Raw genomic sequence first — 12,524 nt, 5'->3', positions numbered from 1 at the left:
ATTATCAATTAATTATTGGATTTTTTCAATTGTGTATAATTTATCCATAATTTTTTAAACACTATCTCAATTTGTTGTGGGATAAGTTGATGAATACCTCTCTTTGTATCTATTAATCAAAAACACTTTCAAATTATATCTATTCTATATAAAATGTGGCTATATAACAAAATTCTTGGTTTATGAGAAATTATTGGGTGACTTTTTTTAAAATAAAAAAAAATAACAAATTATTAGATATTGACACGTAAAGGGTCAGCCTCCATGTAGTTAGTTAAACCTAAATATAATTAATCCACTTAAAGTGTTGCAATTAATAATAAATTTGTTCATATTGTTGATTTTTTTATTAAAAATTATTTTTAAATTTTGATATTTAGAATTAGTTAAATTTTAAATATTATTTTAAATTAAATTTGAATGTTTTGATAGTTTAACCAGATTCATAATAATTTGAATGTTTTGATAGTTTAAATTAAATTTGAATGTTTTGAATGTTTTAAATTTGACGATTAATAATATTTCTTTAATTACTATTACAAAGCATAATAGTAATTTTTGTTTTTATTTAAATCATTATTATGCTTTCAAATTTCAATGATTATCACTACATTGAATATTATTAATTTTAAAATTATAATATTAAAAAAATTAAAAACTAAAATAAAATTAACATACGTGACTTGACACGTAACATCTATCTAGTTTTATTAAAATATACCTACTTTTGTGAGTGAGTTATATCCTCATCCTCCACTTAAGTCTAACACATAATTTACATTAATTTAAAGGGTATAATAGGAACATTGTTTATAAAAGTGGGTATATTTTAAAGAATATATAAATAAAGATAAAAATTAAAATATGTAAAGTAAAATGGGTATACAATGTAATTTTCTGATTTATTGTCCTGTTTTAATATTTAAAATTTGACATATTTTGAACTAAATTTAATGTTATTAATTGTCAAATTTAATTAATTATTGTTTTATTAATATAGAAAAGAAAAGAAGAGATTTTTATTATTGAGATTGGAGTATTGAATATATATATATTTTTTCTATAAGAAAATGGAATTTGTTTTTGAATTGTTTTATTTTGTCATTTTATTTGTGAAAAAGTGAGGTGTACGGTGCTCCCAATGTAGTCTATTTGTATTTGTGCCTAACACTTTTTTAGAAAAATACAATATATTTAATAACAATAATAAACTTTACAAAAAGAAAATTATTAACCATAATTATGATAAAAAAATACAAGATAGAATTAGAAGAGAATAAGTTCTTGTAGAAAAAGAGAAAATCCCATGATAATATATACACATATATATAATATAATATGATCATATCAAATTATTCTTTGGAGTTTTTGTACAAGAGAAGAAAGAAGAAGAAGAAGAAGAATTTATGTGAGAGTGAGAGATATTTGAGAAGACATGACACTTTTTGTGATGAGTAATAATGTATGTATCTGTGACAGTTAGTAGTCCCGTGATCCGTAAGGGGAAATACCGGGTAAGCTGTGCAATCCCACATCGCCTGGGGAAGGTCAAGTAGGATGATTCTGAGACTGTGTAGGTATGGGACTACACAGTTGAAGAGAGCTTAAATAGATTGATTGGTACTACCTATATCAACAAGGTGCATCTTGTTTTTCGGTAGCCCATCATGAAAGAACTCCACAGTTAAGCGTGCTTGGCCTGGAGCAATTTCAAGGATGGGTGACCTCTTGGGAAGTTTTCCCAAGATGCGTGCGAGTGAGGACAAAGCACGCTAAAAACACTCGTGTTGGTCGGTAGGGTCAATCCAGGAAGCAGCCAGAGTGGCGTACTCGTGTATAAGAGCCATTAGTCCGTGGGTGTAAGGGCCCAATGGAGGCTTGAAGCGGGGACGTTACAAATGGTATCAGAGCCTTGACCCAGCCGGAAGTGTGGTCGACGAGGACGTCGGACCCCGTAAGGGGGGGTGATTGTGACAGTTAGTAGTCCCGTGATCCGTAAGGGGAAATACCGGGTAAGCTGTGCAATCCCACATCGCCTGGGGAAGGTCAAGTAGGATGATTCTGAGACTGTGTAGGTATGGGACTACACAGTTGAAGAGAGCTTAAATAGATTGATTGGTACTACCTATATCAACAAGGTGCATCTTGTTTTTCGGTAGCCCATCATGAAAGAACTCCACAGTTAAGCGTGCTTGGCCTGGAGCAATTTCAAGGATGGGTGACCTCTTGGGAAGTTTTCCCAAGATGCGTGCGAGTGAGGACAAAGCACGCTGAAAACACTCGTGTTGGTCGGTAGGGTCAGTCATCAATCCAGGAAGCAGCCAGAGTGGCGTACTCGTGTATAAGAGCCATTAGTCCGTGGGTGTAAGGGCCCAATAGAGGCTTGAAGCGGGGACGTTACAGTATCTACCAAACACTTAATTACTCTTAATTGTCACATTTATTTCCCTTTAAGAAAAACATAATTATTTTTTTTTCCTAAAACAAACTTTTCACTTTCACAAAATTAACAAAGAAGGTTTTGGTGAGTTTCACATTAAAAAAAAAAAGAAAAAAAAAGGGTTTTGGTGAGATTGTTATTATTAATGTTATTCAGCCTATTTTTTTTTCATATTAATTAGAATAATTATTGAATTAAATTAAATATGTAAAACTTAATGTATAATTTGAATAATTAGAAGTATGTTACTTTTATTTAAGATATTACATTTAGACTAATTTGCCATAAACTTATTTTTTTTTTAAAATATATTGATATGAAGAAGTAAAACATACATAAATACATTCATTAACTATCCTAACTATCACAACAACAATAATTATTTATTATTATTAAATGAAAATAAAAAAGAAAAATTCAAAATAATAAAAAATTATTTGCAATATTAATATTTAAATTTACTTCGGTTCTAGATTTTTTACAATAATAATACTTAATTTATATTTTTAGAATTTCTGTAGTTACTTGACTGTTAAGTGTTATTTTTTTATTAGTATATTTAAATTCATTTTTAAATAAAAATAAAAATTTAATAACCTAAAGAAATCAATGATTGTCACGTGATAATTTATTTAATATTTAATAATTAAATATTTATACTTTTAAAATTACTGTAAAAAATTAAACTTAAATTTTAATTTATAATTAAAAACTAAATTAAAATATTTATACAATAAATTACTCAAATAATAATCAAATTCATAATATACCTACTATACCAAACTATAATTTTATTATAAAATTTTAATAATTAAATAAATATTGTGATTTAAAGTTATTAAAAATTATTATTATTACTAATAATTTTAGGCACCCTTGACCTCAATGGTCTTAGGTCTCTGAGTCACTGGCGGCGGAATTTTCCGAACAGTTACAGTCAAAATTCTGTCGTTATGAGCGGCGGAGACATTGTCTTTGTCGCTATTCTCCGGCAAACAAAACTTCCTCATAAATTTCCCAACTCTCCTTTCCATCCTCAAATACTTAACTCCATCACCACCACCATTCTCACCCTCCGGCCTTCGCCGTTCTTCGGCAACCACCAAAACACCGTCGTCCTCCACCTGAACTTTGATCTGAGAAGGCTTAATTCCGGGCATGTCCACCACAATAGCGTAGGCATCAGCATACTCGATCACGTTAGATGGGGTGGCTGCCATGGCTTTGGCATCTCTCACATAAGCTCTGGTTGGGTTGTTGTTTTGAAACTTTTCGGCACCGACACCGACACCGGGTCCGGTGACGGCGGCGGAAGAGTGGTTGTCAAAATTTTATAGGAATTCTAAGATGTTTTCGAGGATTGAGAAGAGGGGTTGGGAAATTAATCTGATGTTGTTGTTGTTGTTGTTGTTGTTGTTGTTGTTGTTGTTTGTGAAATCCATTGAAGAACAAAGATTGAAGCTTTGTGTGTTTGAGATTTTTTTGAGTGTTTTTTTTTTGAGGAAAAGATACTTGTTATTATAAACTAGAAAAGAGTTTCGTTTACAACAACAGAGTAAATAGGAGGAGGGATAGTCTCTAACCAAAAACAAGCCTCATCCACCCCTAACACATGTTTAGCCAACCCATGAGCAACCATATTGGCATCACGTTTGACATGAAAAATACATACATTTGGCAAAAAGGATAAGAGACTAATTACATCTACAATTAAATCACTAAAAGATGAAATTGAATTGAAGGGAGCTCGTAGAGCATTAGAGACCAAGAAAGCATCAGTTTCCACACAATCAATTGGCAATTGGTGTTGCAAAGCCATGTTTAAGCCAAAAAACAATGCTTTAGCTTCCATTTCATGTGACAAGTAGTTGCCCTTCATTGGCATTGAAATTGTTGTAATCACCTCACCAAATTCATTACGCACAACTGCACCCAAGCCAATTGTGTTTGTTGATGCATTGGCAGCCGCATCGACATTTAGTTTGTGAAGGCCAGCAGCAGGTGGTTTCCATCGTGTGTGAGATGCAGCAATAGCCGAAGAAGTAAAGGAAGAAGCAGCAGCCACAGGAGCAGTGGAAGAGCTTGGCGCAACAGCTGGTTTGACATGCTGATATTTTGTATTAGTAGCTTGAAAATTCTGGAGTAAAATAACAGCAGAAGAACCAGTAACAACAGCTGGTTTTGCGATTTGACCATGAACGACTTTATTTCTTTCAGTCTAAATAGACCAAAGGATACAAAAGATGTTAATTTAGATCCCCCCTGTCACACTTATTAATACAGTTTACAAGAAGAGAATAAAAATACAAATAAAACCAGACCAGATCCTATGTGGCTTCGCCTCTAGTGGATCAAGATCTGGTAGTTAGTTACAACCGAAATTGTAACTAACTCCCAGACCTTGATCAACCCTAAACTACATCTATATAAAGGGATCTAGAGCCTTACCAATCTCTCAGCTGAGAGATACCAGAAAACCAGAGCCCAGGTTTCCAGATCTGGAAGTTGTTCAGCTCCAAACGTTGTTCCAAGTTCATGCAAAGAAAGAAAAGAGAGTCAGTGAGTGAGAACAGAAAAAACAATAGATAGATAAACACAGAAAAACAAAAAGAGAGAACATATCAGAAATACCAGTCGATCTGTGACTTGGATTTCTCACCTGATGTAATATTTCTTCGATATAGTGCAAGATCTGAGGTCGATCTTCAAGGCGAGCTCATCAGAGGACGTACCCCTAAATTTCTAGGGAGAACCTCTATAATTTCTGGTGTTTGTTTCTTTCTAACTCTACTGTTTGGTTTGAACTTTGTGTGTGTGTGTGTGTTGTATGGTGTTTCTGGGAAGTTTTCTGGGTGAGATCGATCAAGAGATCGAGTAAGATCTCTGGTTCTAGGGTTTGAGAACCAGAGAGAAAGGAGAGAACGAGAGAGAGAGTCTGAGAACTCTCGAAGGTTCGAAAGAGAGAAATGAGCTAGGGTTAGCTCTGATTTCTCTTGGTTTTATTCGAAGGAGAACGACAAATCGTTTTGATCAAATGATCTGTCGTGCAGGTAAGGAACGACAAGTTCCATTGTCGTGTGGGAAGAAACGACCGAGTTTCTTTGTCGTTTGAATCAATTGGTTTTAATTGATTATTCTGGGACATTTTTTGTCCCTGTCGTTTTTGACTATATACTTAAGTTGGTGTAGGGCATTCTTGGAATTTCACCAAGAAAATTCCTACAAAAGATTTGCTCCATTTCAAAGGTAGAATGGATTGTTAAAAGGAAATGTAAGTAATCACCTTGCTTCATGGAGGAGCTAGCATGCCAATCGAATTGTATATTCAAGGATCTCCAAACACTCTTAGCATATTTGCAACCAAAGAGGGCGTGGCCAACTGTTTCCCAGGCTTGTCGACTGACGGAGCATGTTGAATCAGTTATTACCTTTCTTCGGACAAGGGCTGTGGCAACTGGGAGAGCGTCATGAATTACCCGCCAGGCAAAGATTTTAATCTTTGGAGGGAGTTGAAGCGACCAAAAGAACTTCCACCAAAAAATTTTTTTGAGTGTTATGTGTTTGATATTAGTTGAATCAGTGAGAATGGTTTATATATATATATATGGGTGACTATTCAATGGTTACATTTTTATTGTAACCATATGGTTACATTTTTTTTAACCTGTAATAGCAGGTTACTAATAGGTAGACTTTCCTTTTTTAGATTTAATTAATTATAATTAACTATTTTCTTAAAATAATTAATTAAATAGACATTCCTTTTTTAGAATTATTAATTATAATTAACTATTTTCTTAACATAATTAATTAAATATTTAACAAGACCTCTTTTAGTAATTAATATTTATATTTAAATCCTTACTTGAATTATTTTAATAATTAAGCCATTTAATTATAATATTTACAAAAAAAATTATTTTTCTTACAAAAATTAAACTTCTTTTGACACAAATTAAAATTCTCTTCTTATAATAAATTTTCAAATAATTAACTATTTTTAAATGATATTTAATTATTTTGTTACAATTATATGAACTAAGTATGATCGAGGCCTCAAGCTAATCAATCGATAACAAGTGCAGCCATTTTTTTTTTAAAAAATCCTTCAACTTATTTCATTTTTTACTTTTTAAATATTTAAATAAAAAAATTAAATAATTATGTGTAATAATTTAAAATTAAGATTACAAGTATAATAAAATTTAAATTATGAAATTATATGTGTATAATTTTAAATTATAAAAAACTTTGCTATAAAATTTTAAATAATTTAAGTATAAAAATATAAATTGCTAAAAAATCCTTATATAGTAATAAATTGTAAAAAATTAATTAATAATTATAATTAATTTAATTTTAAAATATAATTAATCTTAATTAAAGTTTTATAAGGAAATAAATAATTAGGTTACTTTCAGGTTACAAGTTATTTTTTATTTATTTTTATTTAATTTCCAAATTAATCACAACCATTAAATAGTAATCCAATGACTTAAAAAAATGTAACCATGATGGTTACAATAAAAATGTAACCATTGAAACCTCTTCCATATATATATATATAAAAATATATTTGTATATATAGGAATGGGAAGAGAGTGTTCTGGAGATTAGTAGAGTGATCAGGTGAACGCAGAATGGTTTTGTCTATCGACTCTAGAATGGTGAAGAACATAGTTGAAAGTTCCTAAGTGAAATTATTATTTTACCCATTTAATTTGTCTGTATTTTTCTTTACGAGAAAAAAATTACAAAATTATTATTTTGTCTATTTAGTTATATTTTGCCCAAGCTTTGAGAGCCCAAAATCAAGTAATTAAATTCTACAGAATTGGGAAAAAGTCTCACTTCAATGATAAATCTAACATTATTAATGTTACAGTTTCGACATGAACTTGTAGTCTTCCATAAAAGTCCAAGTTAATGCTACCATCAAATTTATTGCTTCTACTTGAATAGTTTTGAAATTTCCTACAATAACAACAAAATCAATAATGAATAATATTTATCATAATAATATTAATTAAAATCTTAAAGAAGAAAACTTATTTAAATAAGGGCCTCAAAATGTGAAGTACTCCTCTATGTACAATCATCAAGCATAAATAAATCACATAACATAATATGATACACTACAAGACCAATTATTTAGCTCTATTTTTATGTAATTGATTTTGTTTGCTTTTTTTTTTTTTAAATTATAAATGAATACTCTATTTTTTCTCTTTTTCTTTTTTACTACGAAATTTGAAAAAATTACTAAATTTATTTTTCTAATGATGGAAGTTCACAAAAATTTGTAAGAAAGAATGTATGAAATGATGTTCCTTTTTTTCATGTTGTGTTAGCTTTGATTTGAGATTGAGGAGGAAGTTAATTATTTTGTGCTAATTTTATGTAATGAGTAGCACGTGTTGTGTGGTGTAGTGATAATTTTTTTTTATTGGCATTTTTATTTGTATGAGTTAAGGATTTGAATTCCACCGCAAGTCATTTGTGAGAGATTATGTTTGATTCTTATTAGTGTTATCCTTAATAAGATTGAAATGTTAGACATTTATATATATAAACTGAAATGTATATGTTTAAGTATTAAGTGCGGAATTAATCAAACATATATACACTATGAACAAGGATCGAAATACCTCCAGCCATTGAATCTTGAGCTTCAAACCCACATAAGCTTTGATCTGCAAAGGAAATTGACTACCATGGGTAATCGGGCTTCCTCGCTCTCTCAACTCTCTTTAGATGGAATTTGCTGTTATGAACAGAATGAGTGAGGAGCTCGGGGACCGAGACCCTATATTTATAGGTGAGATACTCCATCAGTATCTGTGCCACATTAATTGTCAGAATATTTTGACAATTAATTCAGGAAATCAAATCAGGTAATGAATATAGAAATCTGACCATATATAGAATATTACATAATTGATTTTGTCCAGATTCAATGAATATAAAATATTCATTTAACAGAAAATCAATTATTTATTTATTTCCTTAAATAGAAAATCATTTCCTTAATTAGAAAATAATTTCCATAAATAAAATATTCTAATATTCTCCCACTTGGTCAGCATTTAAACTAAAATATTCAAACCCAAACGTTCCTCATTATATAATAAACATACGAATCATAGCGACATGTCCTCATTATAAGTCGAGTATTATCTTCCATGTATTACGATATATTTATTATATAACAATGTACTTTATGTGGCAATGTACTTAAGCGAATAAACCCTAACCCTTATGTTTATTCAAGTCCTCTTACGATAATTTTCTCAGATGAAATTAAGGTGCACATAAATATGAGAAAATATCGAAATTAGAGTTTCATAAAATAATTTTTGGTTGTACAAATAAAAAAACTGCATATGGGTTAACTGAATCCCATATTTACTTTATGATCCTTGAATTTGTGTTGCGGCATGCCTTTAGTCAAGGATCTATGCGATCACCCAATTCAGTTTGCGTGATTAATGACCACTTATCACGCCTTTTTATGGCTAAATACTTAATGTCGATATGCTAGCTTCGACTAGTACTCTTAGAGTTATTAGCCATAAATATTGTAGCTGAATTTATCGCAAAATTTTCTTAATGGCCTAATGAAACTGTAATTCTGAACTCTAGGCCTACTATGAAACTCTATAATACATCATACGAGATGTATCCTCAAAACAATAAATGAATTTGACTTCTATAGTGGAAATAACAATCAAGATTCTCTACAATATAACTTACTGGTAATCTTAAGGATGTAATAAAATATTGACTTACGTGAATCAATATAACCAGTGAAGTGCGTTAGAATCTAATTGGTTAACTATATTTCCAGATGGTCAATTCATCTTAACAAAATATGTATGAATATAATTTTAGTATCTTAAAGACACCTCATCACTTTGTATGAAGAATAAAGTGGTCTTAACTTTAGTTATTCTGATACTACTTAACGATCCTGAAACAAATGTAATGCAAAGTCTTATTCAGACTCTTAGGCATACATTAGGCTTCTAAAATAGAAGCAAATGAATGTTCTTAATTTATTCTCACTCCAGATCATTTTTCAGATGCTGGTTCGAGTTGAATTTATCACACTTAAAGATAAAGTTATATCTGATGAATAATACATAATTTTATTTAATCAGAGATGCTGTGGCTACTCTCTAATTAATTAAAATTATATATATTATTTATATTCCTTATCTCAAAATAATAATTTGAGATATGAATTATTTCAACTTATATAGAAAACTTTTATCATCATTTGCAAGTAACATATTGTCTACGTATAAAACAAATATTACTCCCACTAACCTTCTGGTATATAATTATTTCCATAATTCTCTTTTCAAACCTAAAGGAAAAGATGATATAATACCAATTTGTGAGATGTTTGTTTTAATCTATAAGTAGACACTTTAAGCTTGCATATGTTCACCAGTTATTAGAGGAAAATCTTTATGGCAATCTGTATACCTTCTCCTCTAGTTCACTGTTTGGAACTGATTAATGAATTGAAACGAGCAACAAATGCCAAGGTCTATAATAGAATCTTTTATAAAAACAAGTGAGAATGTAAATCTCCTTTATTATTGATTCTTATTTCAAAAATGAACTTCTTAGCAATGAATATTCTTTTATATCTTTATGTTTCTCAATGTTGCCTAATGAATATTGGTGAAAAAAACTTATGCTTAATTAATGTTCTCCACCCCATTAGGCAACTTTACTAAAGATAAACTTTATTGCTCTTTAACATATTCATTTCTTCATTCATGGCATGTTGTACTACAACTTCAATTCTTTATCATTCTATAATTTAATTTGTGTCTCAAATTAATATTGTAGTTGAACTCTTATTGTACAAAATGTAATCACTAGAAAACATTGATCTTATTGTTCTAATAAGTCATCTTAAGGATGGACCAACAAACTCTTAAAAGAGCAAATGGTTCAACATGCATGTTATTTTAGAAATTATAAGCAATTACTAAATAACATAACTTATTAGAATTTTATCAATGACTTGTAGACTATTAATGATTAGTTATGAATTCTCAATAACCAGTAATCTTAAGGGTTGTTGTGAATCATAATTAATCTAACACTTGAGGTGGAAGTTTGAGAAAATATGAATGATCTTTCTCGGAAACTAGGTTCCTAGATTGATCACTCCCACTGATCAAGTCAATTCTTAATTCCACAATTCTAGTGTTGTGAGATGGATAATAAAATATGTAACCCTTAAACCTTATAGCTTTTCAAATGAAATATGCTCATTTATGGTTTAGGGCCCAGATCTTTTCTTTGACAATTGTACTCTAACTATATATGGGTATTTATAAAATGTGTACATGTTATCAAGTCGGTTTTCAACCTTATCACAACTCAAAATATGTTTGAGAAACAACTTTGGTTAGAACACGATTCGATATGTACACCCCATTGTTGAGTATCAATAGACAAGGATTTAGGAAAGATTGGAGTTTGCTATGTAGGCTCCACCCCATGTCCAAAAAATGCTTAGTTTCTTAAATCTGTTACACACTATAATTTAGGTGTACCAAGCATATGTATCGGGCAATGAACCCATGCTTTTAAAGAAACTTTGCAAATAGACTGGGAGTTTATCCATACTCACGAATTTTAATGTAGTATTCTCCATTTTATATTTGATCTCACTATCTTAATATGCAAAATGCATCATTTCTCTACTTAAGATTTAAATATCTTTGAAACATATAAATCTATACTTTTGTAGAAAAATTATTTATGTGAGTAATCGTTAAAAAAGAGATGCAAAATTTGAGTCCATGTCTTCAAAATTAATTGACTTGTATGATTTCTAATGTGATAGAATTCTAGTATGCACCGATTTTGACTTGTTGGAATACATATTCTTAATGAAATTCACACAAGTTCTAAATAAAGTTAGTAAAATCTAGTGTAATGAAGATCCCCCACCATTTACTAACATTTATTCTATTTATGGAGATATGTTCCATAATTTTTGGTGCTATAATGTAGAAGAATTCTTTATTAATAACACATTTCTTATTGTCAGATTGAACTTGCATATCTTTATGAGTGACATCATTTGTAGTAAAGACCTCTTAATGTGTCTAAATCAAGTTTCAATAGAATCTTGGAACATAAAGGTCTTTGCCAATTTTAAAACAAAGCCACTACTATATTGCTTGTTCCTTAAACTTCTAAATGTGAGAACTTATCTTGTCTGTGGATAAGATTTGCTCACAAGCATCGACTTTCTTAGGTTTATTTGTAAACCTTGCAAGAAATTTATGAATGTGGAATAACAATCTAAAATAATCCACTATGTGTTAATAATCACATTAACTATATTAGAATGAATTCATACACAATAAATTAAAATTTATTGGTGATAATAAAGTGTGATTTATTTTTCTTAATTATACAGTAAAAACTGTACATTTTAGATTAAGTTATCAGAATAAATTTTTTGGAAATTTCTACTGGTATGGAAGAAATTTATAAATAGTGATGTAATAAAATTACATATATAGTTTTGAGGTTTAAATGAATCATGTTTTTACCAATGAATAAACATGCTTACATATGAAATCTTATTAAACAAAAATTGCCTGTGGGCTAAATTTTTAATTTAATAAGATTAGATTTAGATGTAGATTATGATAGATTTACACAATTTATGAAAAACTTAAAGTTTAATATTTCTATCTCAATGAAATGTATGAAACACTTAATTATTTATAAATGTTTCAAAATTTTATACTTTATTATAAAATTATTAAATTAAATCTACATAATTCCCTGTGGGATAAATTAAGAGAATTTAATTTAATATATTAATTATGTAAATATAATAAAATCCCTGTAGGGTAAGATTATTATGTTCACATAATTCATGTCCATTATGTGATCTTAATCCACTTAATGTATATAATTTTATATAATTAAGGATGCTGTGGCTACTCCCTAATTATTTAAAATTATGTGGTTCACTAGACACCAAAGTATAAACTGAAGATTAAAATTTTACTAAATCCAAAATTGCCTGTGGGCTAAA

The 12,524-nt window shown here is 29.6% G+C and overlaps 2 protein-coding genes across 2 annotated transcripts; both read right to left on the bottom strand.

Annotated features, from left to right (window-relative positions):
* Positions 1 to 3,306: 3,306 nt before the first annotated feature.
* On the bottom strand, positions 3,307 to 3,882 carry LOC115718130 (17.6 kDa class II heat shock protein-like). Its single transcript, XM_061105774.1, has 2 exons — positions 3,777 to 3,882; positions 3,307 to 3,716 (listed from the first exon to the last, which is right to left on the bottom strand). Exons 1-2 carry the CDS (start codon positions 3,880 to 3,882, stop codon positions 3,307 to 3,309), a joined length of 516 nt encoding a protein of 171 aa, XP_060961757.1.
* Positions 3,883 to 3,965: 83 nt separating this feature from the next.
* LOC115718124 (uncharacterized) lies at positions 3,966 to 5,909 on the bottom strand. The gene is made up of 3 exons (XM_030647087.2): positions 5,869 to 5,909; positions 4,911 to 4,938; positions 3,966 to 4,658 (listed from the first exon to the last, which is right to left on the bottom strand). The coding sequence occupies exons 1-3, from the start codon at positions 5,907 to 5,909 to the stop codon at positions 3,966 to 3,968; spliced, it is 762 nt and encodes a 253-aa protein (XP_030502947.2).
* Positions 5,910 to 12,524: the final 6,615 nt, after the last annotated feature.

Source organism: Cannabis sativa, chromosome X (assembly GCF_029168945.1).
Source record: "Cannabis sativa cultivar Pink pepper isolate KNU-18-1 chromosome X, ASM2916894v1, whole genome shotgun sequence".
Classification (NCBI taxonomy): Eukaryota; Viridiplantae; Streptophyta; class Magnoliopsida; order Rosales; family Cannabaceae; genus Cannabis; species Cannabis sativa.
Note: the sequence above shows the minus strand (reverse complement) of the source record. Positions and strands in the feature narration are given on the sequence as shown.